This window comes from Salvelinus sp. IW2-2015, linkage group LG14 (genome assembly GCF_002910315.2).
Source record: "Salvelinus sp. IW2-2015 linkage group LG14, ASM291031v2, whole genome shotgun sequence".
In the NCBI taxonomy this organism is placed as follows: Eukaryota; Metazoa; Chordata; class Actinopteri; order Salmoniformes; family Salmonidae; genus Salvelinus; species Salvelinus sp. IW2-2015.
The window spans coordinates 7,710,469-7,737,834 of NC_036854.1; the positions used below are offsets into that span (position 1 = coordinate 7,710,469).

General features: G+C 42.8%; 1 protein-coding gene across 1 annotated transcript in view; it reads left to right on the top strand.

The window, feature by feature from the left end:
- The window catches only part of LOC111972803 (prolyl endopeptidase), a 56,231-nt gene extending 31,563 nt beyond the window's left edge, over positions 1-24,668 (top strand). The window contains exons 10-15 of the mRNA XM_023999884.2: positions 3,052-3,155; positions 3,877-4,013; positions 8,070-8,164; positions 18,770-18,901; positions 19,118-19,274; positions 24,032-24,668. Coding sequence (XP_023855652.1) covers positions 3,052-3,155; positions 3,877-4,013; positions 8,070-8,164; positions 18,770-18,901; positions 19,118-19,274; positions 24,032-24,326 — 920 coding nt within the window. The 3' untranslated portion in view covers positions 24,327-24,668. The remainder of the gene's footprint in view (positions 1-3,051; positions 3,156-3,876; positions 4,014-8,069; positions 8,165-18,769; positions 18,902-19,117; positions 19,275-24,031) is intronic.
- The last annotated feature ends 2,698 nt before the right edge of the window (positions 24,669-27,366 follow it).

The window sequence follows — 27,366 nt, forward strand, 5'->3', positions numbered from 1 at the left end:
AAATCTTTTGATTGTTCCCAGACCTCAAATGTGCTTTAACCTGGGCTGCGTCTCAATGGGCTGCGTCTCAATCCACCACATCCGCCGATATCGTCCTTCCACATCTGTGGTGCAAGGTGGCAGAGCTAGAGCAGTGTTTATCAGACCATAAGACATCCTGAAAATCGGTCTTCTCTCAAAAACGTCAGGAGCGTCCGAAAGGTTTGGCCGACAAACTATTATGAACACTATTGAAAGCTGACTCTCACGAACACAATGGTTTTCCATTTTGCCCACAAGACTTCCCTGGCCAGTTAAAAAAATGAATGGAACTACAGTGCATTCGGACAGTATTCAGACCCCTTGACATTTCCACATTTTGTTACGTTACAGCCTTATTCTAAAATGTATTAAATAGTTTTTTCCCCCTCATCAATCTACACACAATACCCCATAATGCAAAGCAAAAACAGGTTTTTAGAATAGTTGTAATAAAATAAATTGAAATCACATTTATACAAGTATTCAGACTCTTTACTCAGTACTTTGTTGAAGGACCTTTGGCAGCGCGACTACAGTCTTGAGTCTTCTTGGGTATGATGCTACAAGCTTGGCACACCTGTATTTGGGGAGTTTCTCCCATTCTTCTCTGCAGATCTTCTCAAGCTCTGTCAGGTTGGATGGGGAGTGTCGCTGCACAGCTATTGTCCGTGCTCTGGCTGGGCCACTCAAAGACATTCAGAGACTTGTCCCGAAGCCACTCCTGTGTTGTCTTGACTGTGTGCTTCGGGTCGTTTTTCTGTTGGAAGGTGAACCGTCACCCCGGTCTGAGGTCATGAGTGCTCTGGAGCAGGTTTTCATCATCTTTCCCTCGATCCTGACTAGTGTCCCACTCCCTGCCGCTGAAAAACATTCCCACAGCACGATGCTGCTGCCACCACCATGCTTCCCCGTAAGGATGGTGCCAGGTTTATTCCACACGTGACGCTTGGCATTCAGGCCAAATAGTTCAATATTAGTTTCATCAGACCAGAGAATCTTGTTTCTCATGTTCTGATAGTCCTTTAGGTGCCTTTTGGCAAACTCCAAGCGGGCTGTTATGTGCCATTAACTGAGGAGTGGCTTCCGTCTGACCACTCCACCATGAAGGCCTGATTTGGTGGAGTGCTGCAGAGATGGTTGTCCTTCTGGATGGTTCTCCCATCTCTACAGAGGAACTCTGGAGCTCTGTCAGAGGGACTATCCGTTTCTTGGTCACCTCCCTGACCAAGGCTCTTCTACCCCGATTGCTCAGTTTGGACAGGCGGCCAGCTCTAAGAAGAGTCTTGGTGTTTCCAAACTTCTCCCATTTAAGAATGATGGAGGCCACTGTATTCTTTGGAACCTTCAATGCAGCAGAAATGTTGTGGTACCCTTCCCCAGATCTTTTCCTCGACACAATCCCGTCTCGGAGCTCTGTGTACAATTCCTTCAACATCATGGTTTGGTTTTTGCTCTGACGTGCACTGTCAACTGTGGGACCTTATATAGACAGGTGTTTGCCTTTCCAAATCATGTCCAATCAAATGAATTTACCCCATCTCAAGGATGATCAATGGAAACAGGATCCACCTGAGCTCAATTTAGAGTCTCATAGCAAAAGGTCTGAATACTATTTCTGTTTTTTACATTTAATAAATTAGCAAACATTTCTAAAAACCTGTTTTCACTTTGTCATTATGGCGAATTTCATGTAGATTGATGTGGGGGAAAAGTAGATGGATCCATTTTAAAATAAGGCTGTGACTTAACAAAATGTGGGAAAAGTAAAGGGGTCTGAATGCACTATATATATGGAGATAGTTTAGTAGCTAAAATAAGGGGATAAATGCATGTAAAAAATGTAAAATGTAAATTTTTCCTGGTCTTTCTTATACTGTATCTCTCAGATATAGGACAGACACTTCAGGACAAACTTCCATTCGATTTTTGGGAGGACTGTATGTTGTTCCATGTAGTGAAACTGTTATTCAATGCATTTCTATTGGCTAATACCAGTAATGCCAAATCCAATATTTCCATTCCATATTTTTTGTATCTATTCTTTTGATCCCTTAAGAGTTCTTAAAATTCAAAATCAAATATCTAAATGATGCTTGGTATGACCATCTTAAAACAATTCCATATGTTAGCTTATGTCCCCCCCCCGGCTAAAAACTCTGAAACCTAGAAAAACAAAACCAGGAAAACGTAATTTAGCAAAAGATAAAACTGCTTTCATAGTGTACTACAACTGTAGAGTGACTTCAAAATCGCTAACAATAACACCCTTTATATCAAATTTAAAAAATGGTTTGTCATTTTTAGCCTGGTTCGGAAGGAATCCAGGCACATTATGGGACACAGGTCAGGACATTATCGCTGCGCAACGGCACAAAATTGGTGCGACCAAATCATGTGCTGGTGCCGTCAACTGAAAGAGTTGGTGCCACCAGTGAATCAGACACAGACAGACAAAAAAAAACACACACACACACACACCCTGTGGTGGGCTTCAGCGGATGCAAGAAGGACTCTGAGATCTTCTACTACAGAGTGACGCAGCGGTCAAAGGCACTGCATCTCAGTGCTAGAGGCGTCACTACAGACCCTGGTTCGATACCAGGCTGTATCACAACCGGCTGTGATTGGGAGTCCCATAGGGCGGCGCACAATTGGCCCAGCGTTGTTAGGGTTTGGCCGAGTTAGGCCGCCATTGTAAATAAGAATTTGTTCTTAACTGACTTGCCTAGCTAAATAAAGGTCAAATAAAATAAATAAAATGCTGCTTCACCTCCTTCCTTGCGCCACGTAGGCTATCATATTGCACACATTCTGAGTTAGCATACACGCGCACAGATGTTCTACTACTTCACCTCTTTCCTCTTGCCAGATACCCCCACCACACACACACACACACTTTCTACTATTTCACCCCCTTCCTCTCWCTTGTCTCTTGTTATGTACAAATGTCATTCAGATGTGATTTTTTCMACAAATAAACAGAATCTGAAAAATATAACATGACCTGTCCCTCCTCTCTGTTCCGTCCAGCCGTTATCTATCACTGTGACCTGACCAAGGAGCCCCTGCATCCCCACGTGTTCCGGGAAGTCACTGTCAAAGGCTTTGACCCCTCTGACTACCAGACCACTCAGGTGAGATACCTACCGTATTACATGTACATGATGACCCTTCAAAGGATGGTATCCTTTTACACACTGTACCAATGAAAAAGAAAGTGGATTTAATTGACCAACATTTCGGCTAAAGATTAAATGTTGGTCAAATATATCCACCCGAAGGAGAGATGAGTGTGCAGCTTTTTCCTTTGTGTAGTGTATCTTCTGTTAGTCAGCACCTCACCTAAAGGGTGTGTTCTTTATTTTATTTACTTTGTGCTTTTCTTTACTAACACAAATCACCAGAATTGACTGATTGGATGTGTGTGGTTTGTCACTTCAACAAACCTCTGTGTATACACGGAGTGTGCAAAACATTAGGAACACCTAATATTGCATTGCACCCCGTTTTGCCCTCAGAACAGCCTCAATTCGTCGAGGCATGGACTACAAGGTGTTGAAAGCGTTCAAGTTAGCTGGATGTCCTTTGGGCGGTTGACCATTCTTGATACGCACGGGAAACTCTTGAGTGTGAAAAACCCAGCAGCGTTGCAGTTCTGAATGGCACACATACACAATCCATGTCTCAATTGTTTCATAGCTTAAAATCCTTCTTTAACCTTTCTCTTACCCTTCTACACTGATTGAAGTGGATTCATGGGATCCAATAAGGGATCATAGCGTTCTCCTGGATTTACCTGGTCAATCTGTCATGGAAAGAGGATGTTTTCTGCAATCAGTGTGTATCTGTTTCCAGGTATTCTACCCCAGTAAGGATGGCACAGAGATCCCCATGTTTATTGTCCATAAGAAGGGCCTGAAGCTGGACGGCTCTCACCCAGCCTTCCTCTACGGCTACGGAGGGTTCAACATCTCCATCACTCCCAGCTACAGGTACAACCACAAGTCACACTGCTAGCTACAGGTGAAACCAGAAGTCATACTGTTAGCCACAGGTCAAACCACAAGTCACACTGATATCTACAGGTACAACCACAAGTAATACCTGTGTTTCCCATAAGCGCCGTTCGTCGGCTAATTTGACGATAACAGACTCATTGCTGTGCTGGCTACTTTTCTCACTTCATTAAGATGGTCATACCAAAATATGTAAAAAATTATTTGATACAATTTTGAATTTGGGCTTCATTACTATAGCCCATAGAAATGCGTTGAATAACACATTCATAAATGTAAAAACAGGCCGTCTCTATAAAAAAATTAAATAAGGTTTTAAAGTGTCTGTTCTATATCTAGGAGTGATATGTGACCCATTGTAAATTGATGGGTCATGTGAAAGAAATGCTATAACCACCCCTTAGCCACATCTAGCTAAGTAGATGGGTCTCTATTGTTTAGACCTGTTCGCATGTTCATGAAATACAATAGATGGCAGTCATCACCCCCAGACACACCTGGCTAACTTGATGGGTCATGTAGTCATCTGCTGAAGTGGAGTCTTTTGTTTAGACATGTAAGTTAGCAAGCTAGCGAAACAATGAATCATAAATCCCAACCTATACGGTACTAGCAATACAAACTGATTGTCATAGCCAGCCACCATGCATGAAATGCTGTATGAATCTGCAGGTAGCTAACGCTAACCAACTATGTTCGATGTTAGCTAGCTAGCTAATATTAGGCTATAAATAGCAATGCAAATATATTTCTGCAATACGAATAATATTACTACACAGGTCATACACGTAACATTAGCTAGCAAGCTAACGTTAGCTAGCTAGCTAACAGTACGCCATAACTTTGCAATGAAAAAGAGTTTCTGACGAAAGTAGGAAATTCCACAGATTTCAAAACTCAGTCTAATTCTTCCATGAGAACAACACTGTTGATCATTGTTTATTCCCCATTACTGTCATCAGAAGACTACAATGTCTGTTTCAAGTATATATTTTTTTACCTAAATCGGGGATTTCCTCATTGTCTCATAAATTTTTTATTTTTAGAGAGTGTCAGCATGGCACGGTCGTCCTCCAGAAAGTAGTCCATCACAACTTTTTCCCACTGATCTTTGTCGATAGCGTCTGCTAAATTCAGGGCAGCAATGTTGTTGAGAGCAGTAGCAAGACTTGCAGTTCTCCATATCTTTCAAAACAGCCACGGTAGCAAGGATTATCTACACATATGAGAAGCTCATGTTAAAGACAGAAGATGCTACATGGCAGACCAATCTGAACTCATCTCTCGGCATGTCCAGCCCATCCATTCTCTCAGCCAATCATGGCTAGCGGGAAGGTTCCTGACTTTTTCGTTGGCTAAACCAACTAGGTATGTAATTTAACAATTGTATTCGCACATGTTCCAGAAMGCATTTCTGCCCAAAAGCACATTTTGATTTAAAAAAATGTTTAAGTAAAAAAGCCTCTCCTGTGAGGTAGTAACGTGTGACATACACCTAGGTTCTTGAAACGGGTCACATATAATAAAGCTCAGGAAATATTTGGTTGTTGTTGGCAGAAAACTACTTCCATACTTCCATTCATTTTTAAAACCAGTACCGGGTTACCTTCAGACAAGTTCTGTGAGGGTTGCAAGAGCAAAACAGAGTACACCATTTTGTTTGTGAGAGTCTCATCTTTCCTTAGTGGCCAAATCGCTCGGCAATACAGACGTTTTTGTGAGAAGACCGATTTTTGGGATTCCTGCTGGTCTGGCAAACAGAGCTGTAGCTCTGCCACTTTCCACGGCAGATGCGGAAGGCCGATATAGGCGGATTGAGTCGCAGCCCATGCAACAAAAAAAAAACGGACAGATTTTGTTCATTAGATTGTCGCATGGGTGCTTCAATAGACTCTTAATGAAAATATATTTTTATAGGCCTACTGATTTGATTAGTATTGACAATGGAGTAGTTAAAAGCTGCTGTATGTGTATCAAAGCACATGATTAGCACCTGCTTCATTCTTCAATCATACCTGTAGGTCTATTCATGGCCGCCTGACTTTGTATAAAATTGGAGGTGCACAATCTGGCAGGGGTCTGGGGGTCCTCCTCTGAAAATGCTAGCATTTTTAAAACCATTTTCCTACAATTCTATATTAGTTCTCAACAGGGAATCTATGTTTACTTGACAGAACACAACCCTTTTTCTTAGGTTTTACCACAACAAACTAAATTGAAAGAGCAGGCTAGAGTTAATATTTGCCATAATAAATGTAGTAAAAGGGTAGACAAGTCTACTTTTTCTGACTAGATTAGTGTTCTACCACCTTCCCTCAAAGTCCTACCCACAGTGATTTTTTATTTATTTATTTTTAATTTWWWWAAAATAATTATTATTATAATTTTTTTTWATGTTATCCCCTTTTCTCCCCAATTTTTCGTGGTATCCAATCGCTAGTAATTACTATCTTGTCTCATCGCTACAACTCCCGTACGGGCTCGGGAGAGACGAAGGTCGACAGCCATGCTTTCCTCCAGATAGCACAACCCAACCAAGCCGCACTGCTTCTTAACACAGCGCGCCTCCAACCCGGAAGCCAGCCGCACCAATGTGTCGGAGGAAACACCGTGCACCCGCCCCCCTCGGTTAGCGCGCACTGCGCCCGGCCCGCCACAGGAGTCGCTGGAGCGCGATGAGACAAGGATATCCCTACCGGCCAAACCCTCCCTAACCCGGACGACGCTATGCCAATTGTGCGTCGCCCCACGGACCTCCCGGTCGCGGCCGGCTGCGACAGAGCCTGGGCGCGAACCCAGAGACTCTGGTGGCGCAGCTAGCACTGCGATGCAGTGCRCTAGACCACTGCGCCACCCGGGAGGCCTCACAGTGATTTATTGACAGGTCTGAAACCCTACCAAATCTGTGACTCACAAATGTCCTGCCCCCTCCCACCCACAGCAATTGATTGACAGGCCAAACTGTTAAAAGGTTGGTTGACCCAAATTACAAAATGACACAATGGTTTCCTTACCCTAAAAGGCGGCTGCGTGGTCCATCCGACGTCTGCATTGGCCGTGCAGCATTTACGGCGATATGACCTTCACAGAGCAGCGCAGAGCTGATTTGAAGGAAATTGTCAAGGAAGTGAGTTTGTGTTTATACTGGACATTCCGCCCCCATCTACCGTCAACCAATCATGTCAATGCGGAGCTATATGGAGCCCTCCGCATTGTTATAACATTTGGGAGGTGTACGGCGATGCGGTACGGAGCTCAATTTGGCCTCTGCCAAATTGCCTCTGGAGACTCCGCAATTGCGTCACACCCTCCGACCACATTTTCAGATCAAGCATAAACCGGCGAACACATAAATGTTCAGTCATTTGAATTGGAAAGTCACGTTTTTCTGTTCTATACCTCAACTCATTTTACCAATCTGGTAGCTAAAGTTGTGAAAGTATTCCATTTAGCTGTGTATTTTCGGATGGAATCAAGGCATTAGAATGAACCAGAGGCCACCAAATTAGAGCTTGTCCTGCAATCTTTTCCCCCTAGAACTCASTGGTTGGCTACTTTGTCTATTTGGCTGGCATACTGGGAGCTACGGGTACAACCACAAGTCAGACTGCTGGGCCACACATTTCATGAAGCTCCCGACGAACAGTTCTTGTGCTGACGTTGCTCCCAGAGGCAGTTTGAAACTCGGTAGTGAGTGCTGCAACTGATGACAGATGATTGTATKTGCGCTACGCACTTCGTCACTCGATGGTCCCTTTCTGTGGCCTACCAGAAATAGCTGAATCCACTAGTTTGAAGGGGTGTCCACATACAACATTTTGGTTAATCGTTCAGCACTACCTTGACTACTACAGATGTATTGTTGACATTTAAGGCTGTTTAAGGTAGCATTATTTGCAAGCAATGTTTACATTTAGCGTCTTTTTGAAGGAGTATCATATCTTGGCCCTTCTACACAGTGCTTTCTATCTACCTTGACTTGTTTAGACAGAGTAAATTAAGTAACAGGATGTTAAATGTTTTTTTTTTCAGTGTGTCGCGGCTGATCTTCGTCCGACACATGGGAGGAGTCCTGGCGGTAGCCAACATCAGAGGAGGAGGGGAGTATGGAGAGACCTGGCACAAAGGTAACACAGACACAGGTTGCCAGTCACTTGAGAGAAGAGGACTCCGGTTATAAATTCCAGACCTGCCAACATGCACTCATTTTGCCTACCAACTACGCAATTCTCTGTCCACGTACGCAGGTACGAGATCCGAGTTAAAAGTACGCAGAAATTAATAGTGCCTGATTTTTCATTGAATTTTTTACATTTTAATAAAAAGTAAATCCACTGAGTAAATCTAACATCCCAATTCTCGAGCTGCAACACACAGACATGTACGGAGTTTGTGTCAACGGACATGGAGATTAATASATCATTATTCGACGTAGCTATCCCGTCTGCCCCGCCTCCTGTTTGATGTGATGCTGAGTTTGCCGACTGTCAGCTGTACGTAAACACATGGACAAATCCCTTTTTGACTTTGTGTGTTGTGGAAAGGTTGTTGTTTAATTGTTTCAAGCTAACGCTAGCGAACATAAGATGGACATTCAGTGGGCTCTAAAGTGCCAGCAGTTCACTCGCATTTGCTAGTGAAAGAAATGAAATGCAAATACGAAAAGTAACTTGGTCGCATTTGTGTGAGTGTGATATACATTTAATTCTGCGTCGTTAGTTGTATTTTCCACGTAACATTACGAGTCACGCAACCTGATAGACTGTAACTGTAATTATGAGCACATCACAAAAAGCATTACAAAAGTATAATAAAAAAAATAGTTGGGAGTTAGAAGACTGCGGATGAAGAATGAATGAGTGTCTGGTATTAGCTATAGAAGCAATGCTTCTAATATGCCTTTGCACTAGATTTGAGATTTTATCAATCGGTAGTCTACTGAACAGTGGTCAGATTTCCCTTTGCGGTAGTCTACTGAACATCGGTCAGATTCCCTTTGCGGAAGCCTACTGAACTGTGGTCATGTTCCCTTTGCGGTAGTCTACCGAACAGCATTCAGATTCCCTTTGCAGTAGCCTACTGAACAGTGTTCAGATTCCCTTTGCGGTAGTCTACCGAACAGCATTCAGATTCCCTTTGCAGTAGCCTACTGAACAGTGGTCAGATTCCCTTTGCGGTAGTCTACTGAACAGTGTTCAGATTCCCTTTGCGCTAGCCTACTTAAGCTCTGTGTAGCCAGTTTGCTGTCTGTGTCGATGCAATCATTTGTTTTTGTTTTTTCAAAATGATTTTGTTTTTGTGTTGATTAGAAACCATGTCTAAAAAGACAACACTTGTGAGCTGGCCCTAGTGATTGGCCCTGTTTGAGAGGTGACAAGCTTTCCTCTACTATAGAGACTTGGGGGCATGTGCTAAGAAAAATGTTATAGATAATTATCTCCATTCTACACTGTACACGTAATAGAATAAACATACAGGCAATCTGTGCTAATTCCACAAAACATATATTTATTTGATATGTTCTGTAAAATGTTTTGTAAATACCTTTGCAGAGGACTGAACCAGGTGTGATTCATAATGTTTGTCTAAGCACATGTGCTGATGAAAAACAAGTAAGCGTAGGTCCCATGCAATAACAAAATCATTGTTACTGCAGCCAGTCAGTAAAGCTATGTCAGACGATGAGAGTGAGGGAACTGAGATAGACAGACAGAGCAGCAGCAGCAGTAACCCCGAACCCAACAAAGTAGAGTGCATGTGCCTCAAAGCTCCTGGTATCGAGGAAGGAAAAGTGGTCATGCTTGATGCAATCCAAGCTATCATATCATGCATTTTGTACTTTGTGCAAGTATGATGTTGACATCAGTCATCAAGGAAGCTCAGGTAAGTGCTTTCATATAAGGATGCTAAATGATTTGATCCTAAGATATACAGTTGAAGTCGGAAGTTTACATACACTTAGGTTGGAGTCATTAAAACTCGTTTTTCAACCACTCCACACATTTCTTGTTTTGACAAATAACTATACAGTCATCGGCCAAAAGTTTTGAGAAAAGTCGACACAAATATTAGTTTTCCAAAGTCTGCTTGTCAGTTTGTATGACGGCAATTGCATATACTCCAGAATGTTATGAGAGTGATCAGATGAATTGCAATGTCCTCTTTGCCATGCAAATGAACTGAATCCCCAAAAACATTTCCACTGCATTTCAGCCCTGCCACAAAAGAACCAGCTGACATCATGTCAGTGATTCTCTCGTTAACACAGTTGTGAGTGTTGACGAGGACAAGGCTGGAGATCACTCTGTCATGCTGATTGAGTTCGAATAACAGACTGCAAGCTTCAAAGAAGAAGGGTGGTGCTTGGAATCATTGTCTTCCTCTGTCAACCATGGTAAACACGTGCTGTCATCATTGCTTTGCACAAAAAGGGCTTCACAGGCAAGATATTGGTGCCAGTAAGATTGCACCTAAATCAACCATTTATCAGATCATCAAGAACCTCAAAGAGAGCAGTTCAATTGTTGTGAAGAAGGCTTCAGGACGCCCAAGAAAGTCCAGACAAGCGCCAGGACCATCTCCTAAAGTTGATTCAGCTGCGGGATCGGGGCACCACAGTACAGAGCTGCTCAGAGAATGGCAGCAGGCAGGTGTGAGTGCATCTGCACACAAAGTGAGGCAAAGACTTTTGGAGGATGGCCTGGTGTCAAGAAGGCAGCAAAGAAGCCACTTCTCTCCAGGAAAAACATCAGGGACAGACTGATATTCTGCAAAAGTACAGGGATTGGACTGCTGAGGACTGGGGTAAAGTCATTTTCTCTGATGAATCCCCTTTCCGATTGTTTGGGGCATCCGGAAAAAAGCTGTCCGGAGAAGACAAGGTGAGTGCTACCATCAGTCCTGTATCATGCCAACAGTAATGCATCCTGAGACCATCATGTGTGGAGTTGCTTCTCAGCCAAGGGAGTGGGCTCACTCACAATTTTGACCGTAAAACACAGCCATGAAATAAAGAATGTACCAACACACTCCTGCCGAGAGCAACTTCTCCAACCATCCAGGAACAGTTTGGTGACAAACAATTGCCCTTTCCAGCATGATGGAGCACCTTGCCCATAAAGAAAAGAGTGATAACTAAGTGGCTCGGCGGAACAAACATCGCATTATTTGGGTCCAGGCCAGAAAACTCCCCAGACCTTAATCCCATTGACAACTCTGTGGTCAATCCTCAGGAAGGCGGAGCGGACAAACAAAAAACCACACAAATTCTGACAAACTCCAAGCATTGATTATGCAGGAATGGGCTGTCATCAGTCAGAATGTGTCCCAGAAGTTAATTGACAGCATGCCAGGGCGGATTGCAGAGGTCTTGAAAAAGAAGGGTCAACAGCTGCAAATATTGACTCTTTGCATCAATCTTCATGTAATTGTCAATAAAAACCTTTGACACTTATGAAATGCTTGTAATTATACTTTCAGTATTTCCATAGTAACATCTGACAAAATATCTAAAGACACTGGAAGCAGCAAACTTTGTGGAAATTAATATTTGTGTCATTCTCAAAACTTTTGCCACGACTGTAGTCGTTAGGACATCTACTTTGTGCATGACACAAGAATTTTTCAACAATTGTTTACAGACAGATTATTTCACGTTATAATTCACTGTATCACAATTCCAGTGGGTCAGAAGTTAACGTACACTAAGTTGACTGGTGCCTTTAAAACAGCTTGAAAAATTCCTGAAAATTATATCATGGCTTTAGAAGCTTCTGATAGGCTAAATGACATCATATTGAGTCAATTGGAGGTGTACCTGTGGATGTATTTCAAGGCCTACCTTCAAACTCAGTGCCATCTTTGCTGTGACATCATGGGAAATCAGCCAAGACCTCAGAAAAAATGGTAGACCTCCACAAGTCTGGTTCTTCCTTGAGAGCAATTTCCAAACGCCTGAAGGTACCACGTTCATCTGTACAAACAAAGGTACGCAAGTATAAACACCATGGGACCACACAGCTGTCATACCGCTCAGGAGAGGAGACGCGTTCTGTCTCCTAGAGATGAACGTACTTTGGAGCGAAAAGTGCAAATCAATTCCAGAACATCAGAAAATGACCTTGTGAAGATGCTGGAGGAAACGGGTACAAAAGTATCTATATCCACAGTAAAAACGAGTCCTATATCGACATAACCTGAAAGGCCGCCTCAGGCAAGGAAGAAGCCAACTGCTCCAAAAACCGGGCCTATAAAAATAGCCGAGACTACGGTTTGCAACTGCACATGGGGACAAAGATCGTACTTTTTGGAGAAATGTCCTCTGGTCTGATGAAACAAAAATAGAGCTGTTTGGCCATAATGACCATCGTTATGTTTGGAGGAAAAAGGGGGTCGCTTGCAAGCTGAAGAACACCATCCCAATCGTGAAGTATGGGGGGTGGCAGCATCCTGTTGTGGGGGTGCATTGCTGCAGGAGAATCTGGTGCACTTCACAAAATAGATGGCATCATGAGGAAWGAAAATTATGTGGATATATTGAAGCAACATCTCAGGACATCAGTCAGGAAGTTAAAGCTTGGTTGTAAATGGGTCCAAATGGACAATGACCCCAAGCATACTTCCGAAGTTGTGTCAAAATGGCTTAAGGACAACAAAGTCAAGGTATTGGAGTGGCCATTACAAAGCCCTGACCTCAATCCCATAGATAATTTGTGGGAAGAACTGAAAAAGTGTGTGCGAGCAAGGAGGCCTACAAACCTGACTCAGTTACAACAGCTCTGTCAGTAGGAATGGGCCACAATTCACCCAACTTAGTGTGGGAAGCTTGTGGAAGGCTACCTGAAACGTTAGGAACAATTTGAAGGCAACGCTACCAAATACTAATTGAGTGTATGTAAACTTCTGACCCACTGGGAATGTGATGAAAGAAATAAAAGCTGAAATCAATCATTCGGAAATGTCACATTCTTAAAATAAAGTGGTGATCATAATTGACCTAAAACAGGAAATATTTACGAGGATTAAATGTCAGGAATTGTGAAAAACTGAGTTGAAAAGTATTTTGCTAAGGTGTATGTAAACTTCCGACTTCAACTGTACATAGTCTCTGGGAATGATACCACTCTTTCCCCACGACTTTCATTTATGAGCCCTCACCGGTCTCCACCCCAGTCACGTTCCTTCCCACTTAACAGCCTTATGTAAACCTTCTGTCTCAACCACAGGCTCCATGTGTACCTCGCCTCCTGCTACAGATACATTTGCACATATATCATTCCATCTAACCCATAACACATTAGTCACTACTCCTAATGCACTTATACAGTTATAAACATACTACAACATTCTCAAATCAATTAGTCAACATCAGTCCCTCCTCTGGAACAATGATATGTTCCACGACACCCACAAACATATTGACTTAAAAAGGAAAGAGAAAAAGTACACGTTGAATAATTTCACACCACCCTTGATGGGAGTAAGACTGGAAACAGAACCGTCCATCCGTTACGTTCCATGCCCATGTGATGCTGGTCTCCATGCCCGTCTCCTTCATTTTCATCCTTGAGTGTTAACGCAAAACGCAGACTATTAGCCTTGTATGCAACTAATTGTACCGTATCATCCAGCAATCTCTATGTATTGATGCGATTTAACACAAAAATTCTGATGACATGGTAAAACAAATGAAAAAGAAAACACCTTCATGGTTGACCCAAGCTATCATCCAGTGAGTTCTCCCACAACCCCCCTAGAGCCTCCCTAGGCCAACTGAATTCGACCAGTGCCCCCACCCCCCACAGTTTGAGAGCAACTCTCTCTTGCTGTATCCGAATCATAACTAAATCATTTTATAAATTACCCAACCCAAATTCAGAATGACAGTGCTTACTTTGAGTCTATGACTTAATTCAAGCTTCTCAACCTAGCACACATCATCGCTGTTAGAATGTACATTTATAAACGGGACCTTTTATTGCCGGTAATAACTCTTCTCATTACAACCCCCGTTTGTCCCTGTTTTCCTCTCGAGTGGCATGGTAATGAAAGATTGGTATCTCAATGCATTCTCAGTCTAAATTGTTTGCAGTGTGTAGACATCCCCCCCTTCTCCCGACACTTATCATTCTAGCGTGTCTTCTTCAGATAGCGTTACATTTCATCTTCCCAACGGCACATGTAACTCTTACCTGTCAGATTTGATGGCCCTTGATAATGTCCCGATTTCAAAATCCAAATAGATACATCAATTTTTTCCACGTACACCAATCTGTCTGGTCCATTTTCGCACACCAGGAGCACGAGAGATGTTTGCATGTAGATAACAGCTCTCCAAGCTCACTCCACATGTGCGGTCTCAGGACTCTGGTGCACTCCTGCTGCCGGTACCCAGGTTAATGGCTTGGATTCAGATAGGAGTGTTAAGTCACTGTCGCATTGAACGCCTTTGTCGCTCTTTCTTCAGCCGGTTAGGGAGGGATTTGCAGTTCACGCACACTGTTTGTGGCCAAATTATTCCTACTTGCATTAAGACACCATCTGACGTCACCTTCCATGATAACCTCAAGAGAGGACAGATTAGAACAACAGTTTAGCTCAATTAATTTCTGTTTCAGGAAATCCAGACAAGCATCGATTATGACAAATGATTGCATTCCCAAATTTCTTAATAACATTATCTCTATGACAAATGTCAAAATGCAGAACAACATACGGTTAGTTCATACACCCTTATTTTACTGGCGACCTATCGGAAGAGTTATCAGATCAGGGAGTTAACACTAACCCTTCGGGGATCCCAACAATCCAGCAGACCCAATCTGGTGAAATTTGTATCGAAACAAAAACCCAAAATTGTATCAGCAATACACATATCACAATCCATTTGGAGTAACTGTCAACGTTRATTAACATATATTTTTCCTTCTATATGCAGACTGAACAAAGTACATTTGTATATTTACCCAAAGACCAGGACCCCAGGGAACTGATTAAATCCCATCTGTTCCGATCATTTCTAGTGAGCTTGATCAGGTCTCACCAGAAAGTCAGGATACAGGGCAAATATTTTCTCTCCCTTTTCTTTCCCTGTCCTTCAGAAACAATTTTAAAACATTTCAAAGTTTTCCATCCTGCATACCAAATGTAAAACTGAATTGAAAAGACCCTAAAAAATACATCCCACAGTATCAACACCACTAACGCATATTCATAACCGGTAAATTGTGTGTGCGTGCTCGTGTGTGTGTGGTAAACCGTAGGTCAAAAACACATGCCGTACTTATCAGGGAACTCCGTTTATGGCCTAATCCAGATACCTTTATACTTAAAACTGCCGAATATCACTAGCTGCTCTCCCCAATACCACAGTCTCAGGGACATTCCAAAGCGAGATAATGAAACCCCCTCTTCTGGAAAAGAAAGTGTACATTTCGTTAGCATTCACTATTCTACATCTTAATCAGCAATCCAAAAGCTTTAATTATAAACCAAACATGATAATGGTAAATCCCCTGTCCTTACTCCAATCATTAAACGTTTGTTTTAATCCACCCCATCGTTTATGTATCTTTTATTTAGCCTGTACTACCCTTAGACACGGCGACTTTATCTCGCCACCGAGTCCAATGATTGACTGTCTCTTTTCCCCATGATTCTCCATAACCACCGCACGCACCACCATGTTCATGAACCAAAAAAAATGTAAAGTTAATTTTAGGTTTGGTAACCCCTATGCTAATTCCTCGTGACCCCTCCACCCTTTCGTCCATTCTAGAAATCTATTTCTAGATAAAAAAAACTCCCYAGGTGTTCTGAGTTTGCAAGGAGTGTTTGGCCACATCATTTAAATTTGTTACCTCTGTAGAATCCATCCCCCTGGCATTTCACCTAGATTCTTCAACCCAAAATACTTTTTCTTGTGGCAAATTTAGCCAATATCTCATTATAAAAAATCTGCAATATTTGTTCCCTGGCATCTATTAAAAAGTTGGGAGGATTTGTTGCTGCTCTTTTGTAAAAAATAAATCAAATGCTTGCATGGCAACATTTCCTCCGAATGCAGCAGGCTCCATTCCTACTTTACACTCCCTTTTCCAATGACCAACGGCCCTACACCTAAAGTAGGACTCCGTCTCCCTACGCTTTGGTGTTTTTCCACTACGTTTCTTTGTCTTACCTTGGCCATTGAAACCACTGTTAGTGCCTTTCACTGTGGCCGTATTAACTCCTCGCACGTCTGCGAAGTGAGTGGAGCTATATTCCACTCTCAAAGCATCATGCCGTTTTGATCACAGGTTTCAAACCTGCCATCAAAGCTGAAGTGCAAATTCTATCAATGCACTCCCGTACCTAGTCTTTCTGTAGCTGAGTACATTTACTAATTCCCCATATTCGAGCCGAATTGGTAGATTGTTCATGCACTTCTTTCAGTGCCTCCATGGCTTTATTAAAATCSCCTAGCTCCACTTTACAGGGAGAAACGGGGCAGTCTGTCAACATTTCAATAGTTATTATTCCGAAACCTCTCCCGACGGTGTCCAGGGTGTTTAGATGTCTTTACTCCCGTCTCTAATACACACCTTCTATTAACTATTTTCCAAGGTATCGCTACCCACTTCCCCAGAGAATCGTTATGGTATTTGTGCCTATTAATAGGTCCCGGCACTTAATACCTTGTATTAGAACCAATACTATAGTGTCTGAAAATGTATTACTGGAGAATACGGATGTCCTGTCTCATTCCAGTGTTGCGCCTCATATCACTGCTGTTGATAATACACATTACCGAAATGAAAATAATCTGTCACGGTTCCCCCTCCCCAGAGATCATAAACCAACCTTTCTCTTCTTGCTACCGTTAATACAGACGTATCTTGTTCAAACTTTCATACACACATGCTYCGGCCTCACGGCCACTGCGACTGGGCTTCCACCCTCCTTACGGGTCTGGCCAATACATTACTACAGTAGGGTTTTACCCTCCACAGGACCACCCTGTTCGGACTTCCCCTCTCTCTCTTTGAGATTTACCCTCTACAGGAACTATCCTGCTCGGGACTTACTCTATACTTTATGGTACTAGCTGGAACCAACCTACTCGGGATTTACCCCCTAGGACTTACCCTCTACAGGTACCAACCTGTTTGGGTTTACCTTCCGGAACTTACCATATACCACAAAGCTACGACCGGTCGTTACTTATTGTCCCTACTGAATAAACTCAGGCTTTCTAGGTCCGTATCCTATAATTGTTCAGCCTATGATTTTCATCGCCCCAAGATGTCAAAATGAGAGGAAACAGGTGTAGGAACTATGCCTACCTTGTTTGTTGTGCCGGCTCCTGTTCCACTGATCTGGACTCTCTGGTTTGACTGCAAATCGTGAGGAACCCTGCTCGCGGCGCCAACTGTTAGAGTTAAAAACTCAACGAACAATATGAAAGCTCAAACCAAGTTTATTCTTCCCAGAGGATCAATACAGCTGCATTAGACAAAGACATATTCACACAAGCACTAATATTTAACCCTTTCTCCTATGCTGAGTCTCCTCCTACACATCTGAACAAACATTGCATCTTTATTGCTAGGCAGGAAACTAAGTGAAACGGGCCATAAACTTTTCTTTCTCCCTTAACGTGACCTGACCTCGACCCCTTGAAATCCAAACTAGAGGTCGACCGATTTATGATTTTTTTCAACGCCGATACCGATTATTGGTGGACCAAAAAAAGCCGATACCGATTAATCGGCCAATTTATTTTTGCCACTCTTTCCCTGCATTGTTCCTGAGGGAGCCTCTGTTGATCTGGTGGAAGATGAGTTTAGACTCTATTAGGCAACACCATTTGAGCAGAGTCTGGTCAACATGCGCACAGATCAGGCCTGGAGAGAAATTGGCACAATGAAAAGGGGAGGCAGCCTGGTCTACTTCCACCTTCCGGCTGTGATGCTGGGGATATTGGTCATATTCCACAGCAATGCAGACTGCGAATGAATATTCAGTCTTGTTTCCAAGAACAAAACCCAGTACAGAGCCTCCATCAGTACAGACATGCTGAGTGCCCTCGTTACCAAGGTTTCAATGATTGCCAGAGGAACTGTTTGCCACAGAGAAGTCTACCCTGATGCCCTGCTGCGTAAGGCTCAATCTGCTAACTACCAGGCAAATCTGTCTAGGAAATGACTTCCTGAACATGTGACGGTGTCCATAAGATTTGTTCTCACCCACTGTTTCCTGTCATAGATTTTTGTTTTTTTATTATGGAGAACATGTTTATATGATACTGATGCTCTGCTTCAAACATTTGTTCTCATCGTATCAGTTTTTAAAAAGTTATCGTGGATAAGACGTTTGTACATTTTGTGCCTAAACAAATAACTTGGGTGTTTAATAAAATATAAAAACTCCAAGAATAAAGGCCCTTTGTGTGTTCTTTCTAACTAGATCTTGTTAGTGACTTTTACCATATGTGTAAATGGAATGCTGTCAAGAAAGTATTCCAACCTTTTATAGACTTGATTTGGTACAATTCTAGAATTGCGATCAGACTCACAAACAGCGGGGGGAAAGAAAACCCAAATTCGGCGTGTGCTAAATCTCTAATTTGCCGCGCGGGTCTGATACTCTAAAAAGTTGGACAGGGTTGGCAGGTCTGAAATTCTGATTCCTGAACTTTACACACACACACTCACCCGTTCTGTTTCTGTGTGTGTGTGTCTTTGTTTCTTTAGCGGGCATGCTGGCCAACAAGCAGAACTGCTTCACAGACTTCCAGTGTGCAGCAGAGTACCTCATCAAGGAGGGCTACTCATCCCCCTCCAAACTCACCATCAACGGAGGGTCCAACGGGGGCCTGCTTGTAGGTAGGGCCCGCAATGATAACATCACTATTGTTTGTTGTTGATGCTTTTAGACAGTGAGCTCACGCCCAGTCTGAAAACGAACCCTGGCACTACCCTAACCTGTTGAGATCCTCCTCACCTGTGTGTGTGTGTCTCTTGCTGCCTGCTAACCTTTTTGGTGCATGTCAAACTTCTCACCTGTGTGTGTGTGTCTGTCAATCCCTTTCTGTCCCCCAGCGGCGTGTGTGAACCAGAGGCCGGAGCTGTTTGGCTGTGCCGTTGCCCAGGTGGGCGTCATGGACATGCTCAAGTTCCACAAGTTCACTATTGGCCACGCCTGGACCACCGACTTCGGCTGCTGCGATGTCAAGGAGCAGTTTGACTGGCTCATCAAGTGAGTGCTCCTCCTTGTTCAAAATCTTGAGGCGACAGGGGAAGTAGGTTTGCAAAATGCTATCATATCATGCAATTATACCATTCATAAATTGGTCAGATACATTAGGAACACCTTCATAATATTGAGTTGCACCCCCTTGCCCTCAGAACAGCCTCAGTTTGTCTAGGCATGGACTCTACAAGGTGTCGAAATTGTTCTACAGGGATGCGGTCCCATGTTGACTCCAATGGTTCCCACATTTGTGTCAAGTTGGCTGGATGTCCTTTGCGTGGTGGACCGTTCTTGATACAAACGGGAAACTGTTGAGCGTGGAAAAACCTGGCAGCATTGCAGTTATTTGAAAATAAAGGAGAGCCGCACACTCTAGGAGCTCAGATGCAAAAATGTAATATCCAACGTTTCGACAGCCAAGCTGTCTTCATCAGGGTATAATCACAAACACTGCAGGATGACTCGTTTATATAGTGTCAGAAGACACACAGGTGTCTGTAATCATGGCCAAGAGTGGCCTAATATCATTGGTTAATTCTCAAATATTAAAATGGCATACAAAGAACAGCATACAAAAAAAACAAATGGATAGCATACGATCATAGATTCATTTTAGACTACACAAGCTTATAAACAATTACAATGGCAAGTCACAATAATCACAAGAATGGCTTCATATCAAAGTCTACGTTGAGACCGAAGGGAGCAAGGGTCTTTAAGTTAAAGATCCAGGCAGCCTCTCGTTTTAACAATAAATTATCAAGGTCACCCCCTCTCCTAGGGAGGGTGACATGTTCGATGCCAATTTAACGTGGCCTGCCTCCAAAAAGTGGGCCGCAACTGGGTAAGTCAAGTTTTTACACCTAATGGTGCTACGATGCTCTGAGATACGTACTTTTAATTTGCGCTTTGTTTTACCCACATCATTTTTACCACAAGGACAAGTTATAAGATAAATAACTGCCTTAGTGGAGCACGTAATAACACCTTTGATTGGGATCGATGTCCCTGTTTGTGGGTGTTTGAAGGATCTACATTTGTAAGTGCCATTGCATTGAGCACAGCCATTACACTTGTAATTTCCATCCAGTAGGGGCGCAAATAGACGTTGGTCTCTGAGATTTCTGCCCCGCGAGAATACGACCAAGGGAAGGTCCGAAAACACATTACCGATACTATCATCGGATTTTAGAATGTGCCAATGTTTGTGAACGATTCCCTACATTTGTTCAGAGCGCTTTGAATAGCGGGTAGTTAGAATGCAAGAATGCGTCTTTTTGCGAGACTGCCCTTAAAAAAGGTCATGTTTTGTTTTGAATTTTCTCAATGGCAATATTAATCTGATAATTTTTGTACCCCCTCTCCTTGAACTTTCTTTGCGTCTCAGCCATATTTCTGACGAAATCTGATAGTTTTTTGCAAATTCTTTTCGATTCGACAGAATTGGCTGTAGGGCAAACTATTTTTCAAGGGAAGTGGGTGACAACTGTCAGCCCTCAACAAACTGTTACGATCAGTAGGTTTCCTGTAAAGATCAGTGTATAGAACATTATTTTCACACAAGATCAGAAGATCAAGAAAACTGATTTGACGTGTATCAGATTGCATAGTAAATCTCAAATGTTCAGAACAGGAGTTAAGAAAWGCATGGAATGCCTGGAGCTGTTTTGCATCACCCCTCCGTATAACAAAAATATCATCAATATACCGTTTCCAAATAATGATGTTAGGCAAGATTTTTTGTTGTTGAAAGGATTGAAAATAGACTGTTTCTCCATGTAACCCACATACAAATTAGCATAGTTAGGAGCAGTACCCTTCGTCTGAATAAAGAAATATGAAATAGTTGTGTGAGTACTATTTCAGCCAATGTTATAATGCATGCACTGGAAGGTAGTTAGTTCATTAGGGTCACGTTGCAGAAGAAAATGTTCCATTGCTTCAATACCGCCCTCGTGTGGAATATTTGTGTATAACGACTCAACATCAAAAGTAACTAACAAGGTATTCTCAGGGAGAGGATCAAGAGATTCAATGATAGAGATCATACTGCTGGTGTCCTTTACAAAGGAGGGGAGCTGTTCTGCGAGTGGTCTAATAAAAAAGTCAACAAAAGTAGATAGGGGGGCCGTTACTGCATCAATGCCCGCTACAATAGGGGCTGTTACTGCATCAATGCCCGCTACAATAGGGGCCGTTACTGCATCAATGCCCGCTACAATAGGGGCTGTTACTGCATCAATGCCCGCTACAAAATAGGGGCTGTTACTGCATCAATGCCCGCTACAATAGGGCCGTTACTGCATCAATGCCCGCTACAATAGGGGCCGTTACTGCATCAATGCCCACTACAATAGGGGCCGTTACTGCATCAATGCCCGCTACAATAGGGGCCGTTACTGCATCAATGCCCGCTACAATAGGGGCTGTTACTGCATCAATGCCCACTACAATAGGGGCTGTTACTGCATTAATGCCCGCTACAATAGGGCTGTTACTGCATCAATGCCCGCTACAATAGGGGCTGTTACTGCATCAATGCCCGCTACAATAGGGGCTGTTACTGCATCAATGCCCGCTACAATAGGGGCTGTTACTGCATCAATGCCCGCTACAATAGGGCGCCCTGGAGGTTTTGTAACATTCTTGTGTAATTTCGGCAAAGTATAGAAAGTGGCAATTTTAGGGTGTTGAATAGCCAAAAAGTCATGTTCTTTTTTGGTTATCGGACCAGAAGTTAAATACCCATCTAGGACAGTAAAGATAGTATTCTGAAATTGGGAAGTAGGGTCACTTTCTGAGTTTCTTGTAAAAGGTGTTGTCAAGCAGCTGTCTATGACACTCATTTACTTACATAAGCTGTCTTATCCATGAGTACAACCGACCCACCCTTATCAGCAGGACGAATTAGGACTGACGTATCGGATTGTAAATCAAGCAAAGCTTGTTTTTCATCCTTAGGTAAATTATGGAGAGATTTGGACTCCTGTTTGTTCTTAAGGAGATGAGCAACATCTTTTTCAACAAGTCTGCAATATGTCTCGATAGAGTGGTTGCGATTGGCTGGAGGTATAAAATAAATCTTGCTTCTAAAAGTTGTCGGAGTATGTGCAGGTGAGCAACCTTATTTGGTTCAATAGAAATGTCAGGATTAGGGGAGCTAAAGTATTCCCTTAAACGGATGTTTCTAAAAAACTTAAACATGTCTACCTTCACATCAAAGTCGTTGCACTGGGTTGTAGGCACAAAATATAAACCTTTATTAAGCAAAGACATGGGCAGGGCTCATCTTGCTTGATAAATTAAAGACACTCAGTCCCGTGGGTTCTGGGACCGTGTGAACGGTCTCCTCTGCCTCTGGTAGTCGTTTCTTCTTACCCCGTCGGGTGCGGCATCTCGTCGATGCGCGTGCCTGCGGCCACCTCCGCCCTTCCAGTCTCTCGTTGAATAAAAAACTACCACTGGAAGCCGATGAGGCGCTGGTTGTAGAGCGTTGATCAGACGGGGGTGGATCGAAGTAAGCGGCATCCCTCCTGCGTCTGCCATGGAGAGGAGGAGCAGGACCTCCCTTGTCAGGGTTTCTCCAGAAGTAGACTTCATCCTCGGCCTGGTCTTTTTTGTCTTGGTTGAATTTCTTGATTTTAAGTTCCTTTATTTCTGTAGACAACTTGTCCTGGAGCGCTTGGTTAGTTTTCATCAGTTCATTGAATATGCCATCATCAACAGCTATTTGTAGAGCTGTGCGTTTGTCTTTAATCGTTTTATCCATTTCAATAAGATCCTTTTTCAACTGGTCAACAATTAATGTCATTAAATCAATAGAGCATTTGTTCAGGATGGCACACCAGTGCTCACAGAAATCATCTGTGCGCTGTCCCAATGTCCTAAATAAAGTTGAAATAAAAAATAAATAACAATGATGGTTATTTTTGCCACCTGAGTCCCCGTGGAATAATGCCGTGACGCACATAATCACTAAGAGTGACTATATGTAGATGCGTTCTCGTCTGGCCATTAGATAAATGTAACAGCTCTTTAGAGAGGTCAGAATGATCTTCCAGCATGTCAAAAAGGGACTCCGAAACAATGATCTTATCACGCTGCAGTTATTGACACAAACCGGCTGCCATACCCCGTTCCAAGGCACTTAAATCTGTTGTCTTGCCCATTCACCCTCTGAATGGCACACACACACAATCCATGTCTCAATTGTCTAACGGGCTTAACAATCCTTCTTTAACCTGTCTCCTCCTCTTCATCTACACTCATTGAAGTGGATTTAACAAGTTTTAATAGCTTTAAACTGGTTTGACCTGTTTTCACCAATCTGTCAGGGAAAGAGCGGGTGTTCTTAATGTTTTGTATACTCAGTGTATAGTCTCACAATAGGGGTTGTCATGTGTTAGTGTGAAAATGTGTGTGCAGTCTCAGTTACTTCGTTTTTGATAAAGTTTATCTGGGTGTATTTTAGCTCAAAAATAGAATCAAGCACACTGTAATTTTATGGGTATGATTGTTCCTCATTGATCAGGAACCCCTGCTTTTCTGACATAGGCTTCTAATCATACATGATACATCATTGAAATGTACCTTTGGCCAAACCAATCAAATTTTTGTTCAGATTTGTTGTTCTGTTCACATCCCTATTTTTTGCCTGTTAATGATGGTGACTCACCCACACGTAGATGTGCATTGACTTTGACCAATGCCCCAATCCTCTTTTCTGTCTTCTGATGTCCCCCTCCTCTCTCCGCTCCCGCCAGATACTCCCCGCTGCACAACATCCACGTTCCCGAGGGCGAGGGTGTCCAGTACCCCTCGGTCCTCCTCCTCACAGGTGACCACGATGACCGTGTTGTTCCCCTGCACTCCCTCAAGTATATCGCCACACTGCAGCACGTGGTGGGCCGCTGGGCGGGCCAGAGTAACCCGCTGTTCATCCACGTGGACACCAAGTCGGGCCACGGTGCCGGCAAGCCCACCAGCAAGGTCATCCAGGAGGTGGCCGACACATATGCATTCATCGCCCGCTGCCTCAACATCTCCTGGGTCAAATGAGGTGGCGGAAGACCTCCGACACATACGCCTTCATCGCCCGCTGCCTCAACATCTTCTGGGTCAAATGAGGTGGTGAAAGACCTAAGTCCATGGAGCGCTGTGGTTCTAGTTCCCCCTTCTCTCTTTCTTTGTGGAACTCTTCCTGAAAGTATCTTATTTCACTGGTTGTCTTTTTGTCTTTATCACAAAGTTTATATTCAGCTGTTCCCCTCCTCTCATCTTCTTTCTTTGTATATCTCTGACTTGAGCAGTAATCAATGTCAACACACTTTAACCTGTGTTTCTGGTCTGTTTCTCTCCCGCTCTGTTTCCCAAATATGTATTAACCACCCCTCAAAACGTGTGCTTGTTTTGGGCATGCACACCAGAAGTATAGAGTTACCGCCCTGTCTCCATCCCTCATCCTTCTGTCCCCAGTACCCTACCCCGCAGGCGCCAGCCCCGGCACATAACCCCCCCCCCCCCCCATAGCTCTTCCTCTTATTTGTCATTCTCCTCTGTATTATACTCCATGTGTATTTTGGTTCTGATCGGATAACCCTTGTTTGTTCAATGTCGAGAGATAGGTGATACAGGGTAGGACTTAAAACACTTAGTTATCAGCCTAAAGGTCAAAGGTTAAGGCTGCAAATGTCATCAGTAGGGGGTCATAAAATGAAACAGCCCCCAATTGGTGCAACCCCCTACACACTACAGACAATTGTATGTATTTATCATTCGGAGTGCATTTGGAAGGCTGTTGCTCAGTAAAATCACTAGGTAAATTATTTTAGCATTTAGGATTTTAACTCTTCACAGTGTTGGCGTGAATGGGTTTAGATTTAGGTTATTTTGTTGTGTGGCCAGGAGGCGGGTAATGCAGAAAGAAAGTGTGTGTCCGTGTGTGTCCACATATCCTCTCAGACTGATGTTAATTTCTACCTCTTGACATGTGCTGATTGTTTATCAATTAAAAGGGATATAAACAACTAACTGCAATGCCACAACTTCAATAAAAAACATTTTGAACAGTGCTTTTTTGTCCATTGTGTATCTCTCGTTACCTAATACGTAGCTGATAAACTCTTAAAGGGCAGTGCAGGTAAAAATGCATTCGTCCTGTTTTTTTATTTATTTCCACACTGAGGTAGAAATAACAATCAGAAATTGTGAAAATTATGATAATGCCCTTTTTGTGTAAGAGCTGTTTTTAAAAAATCACTGGGAATTTCAGCCTTTTCTGGTGGGATGTAATTTTGTGCCACCGCATAACGTCACCTGCGATCTGATTTATAATAGACCAATTAATGTTTGTTTATTTGAATATTCCCTCCTAGTTTTGGTGCTGGTCCCGCCCAAAAGCAAGAGAGACTGTGCAGTATGGCTACCTTTGCAGTGTTTTCCGAACAATCACTGTCTGATTTGGCTGCGATTAAAATAAAATAAAACAATCAACTGTCAGAGAAGTCCAGTCGAACCTCATGTACAGCACACTTGTACAGCAGCAACCATTCATGAAGTGTTAATGTAGCGTGGTTCGTTCTGCGTTGTGTGATTTAATTAGGACACTGCCACAACTGGAGGTCTGCTTGTTGGATTTTTATTTGCCCTGCACATGAAGAGACAACACACAATATGTTAGCCCTTGACGCAGTCACAGCTCTCAGGCACCTCGCTAGCTGAAGGTCGGGCAAAAGAGCGAACCAAAAAGAAATAACATGTGCTGCGTGCACACATTCAGTGCACAACAGCACACCGTACAATACAAGTAAAATGATATACAACATAATTCGGACAAAATAAAAGACACAACTGCACACGAAGAGACAACACACAATACGTTAGCCCTTGGCTCTCAGGCACATGCGCGAGCACATGGAAACTCACTCAAACGCTGTCCCAAGTGCACACAAGTTACAATAGATACCCTAGTTAGCGAGCTCGGTGAAACTTGTTAACATAAATCTTTATATTGTCCACATTGTAACAAAACTTKTGGTTGCATAACAACACATTGTGTAACATTACCACGGTTTTATATTGAAAAATTGTGGCGCCAAGGACAACATACCTCGCTAGCTGAAGGTCAGGCAAAAGAGAACAATAAGGGGGTACGGAAATACAGATAACCCGCTATGGACCAAACCAAAATATACAAAACTTTTACAATCAAGTGTATTTACAATATAGATATGAAAAAGTGTTTGTACATCAAAAAAATAACATTAGCTATGCAGCTGTAATTACATTAAAAAAAACACACTGAATTATTATTATTATTATCAAATGATTAACATCCCCTCTTGACCTGGCCTATTCGAACTGGTCCTTGGTGCATAATCTAGGGGAACAACATCACACTGCTACATGAATATAGTAATTTTTCTATTATAAGTAAAGGACATGCTATGGGTTGCATGCTTTGTCACAAAATTGTTTAAAACGTTCTCTTGAGGACTGATGCCCGAATGAACGTTCTAATGGCATTCTCTGAGCTGCCGTGTGCTGATGGTGCAAATCATTAGTAGGTCAACCTTTTGCCATCGCTGTGATGTCGCAAGATTGACTTTAGATGAAATATAACTTTAGCTAGCTAGTTAAGATTGAGGGACAGGACCGGATTTTAGCTAGCTAACGTTAGCATTGCGAGCTAGCAATATTTGACTAACTTTTCTAGCTACGGCAATTGCCATTCCTCTAAAGTAAATTTGACAATATGATAAATAATGGCAAAGTTGTTTTCTACTAATTAACGTAAACTCACCCCATTCCGTACAAATATGCACAACCGCGACATTCAAACGAGGCTGCAAAGAAAACTAATGGGACTGTGTTGACTTCAAAATCTGGGGTATGAACTAAGTTTCTATTCCAGCGTTGATCGACATGGTAATGGCTCTATAGTATTGGAGAATAGTTGAAAAAACGGTCCCTTCGTTACATCGTGACGTGTCATGCCGTAACATACAGCACGCATAAATCTACTATTTCTGTCTTACAATCTCTCTCCACCAGGTGTAGCACTTCTCTCATCGTTTAAAAACAAGAAATGGACAGTGAC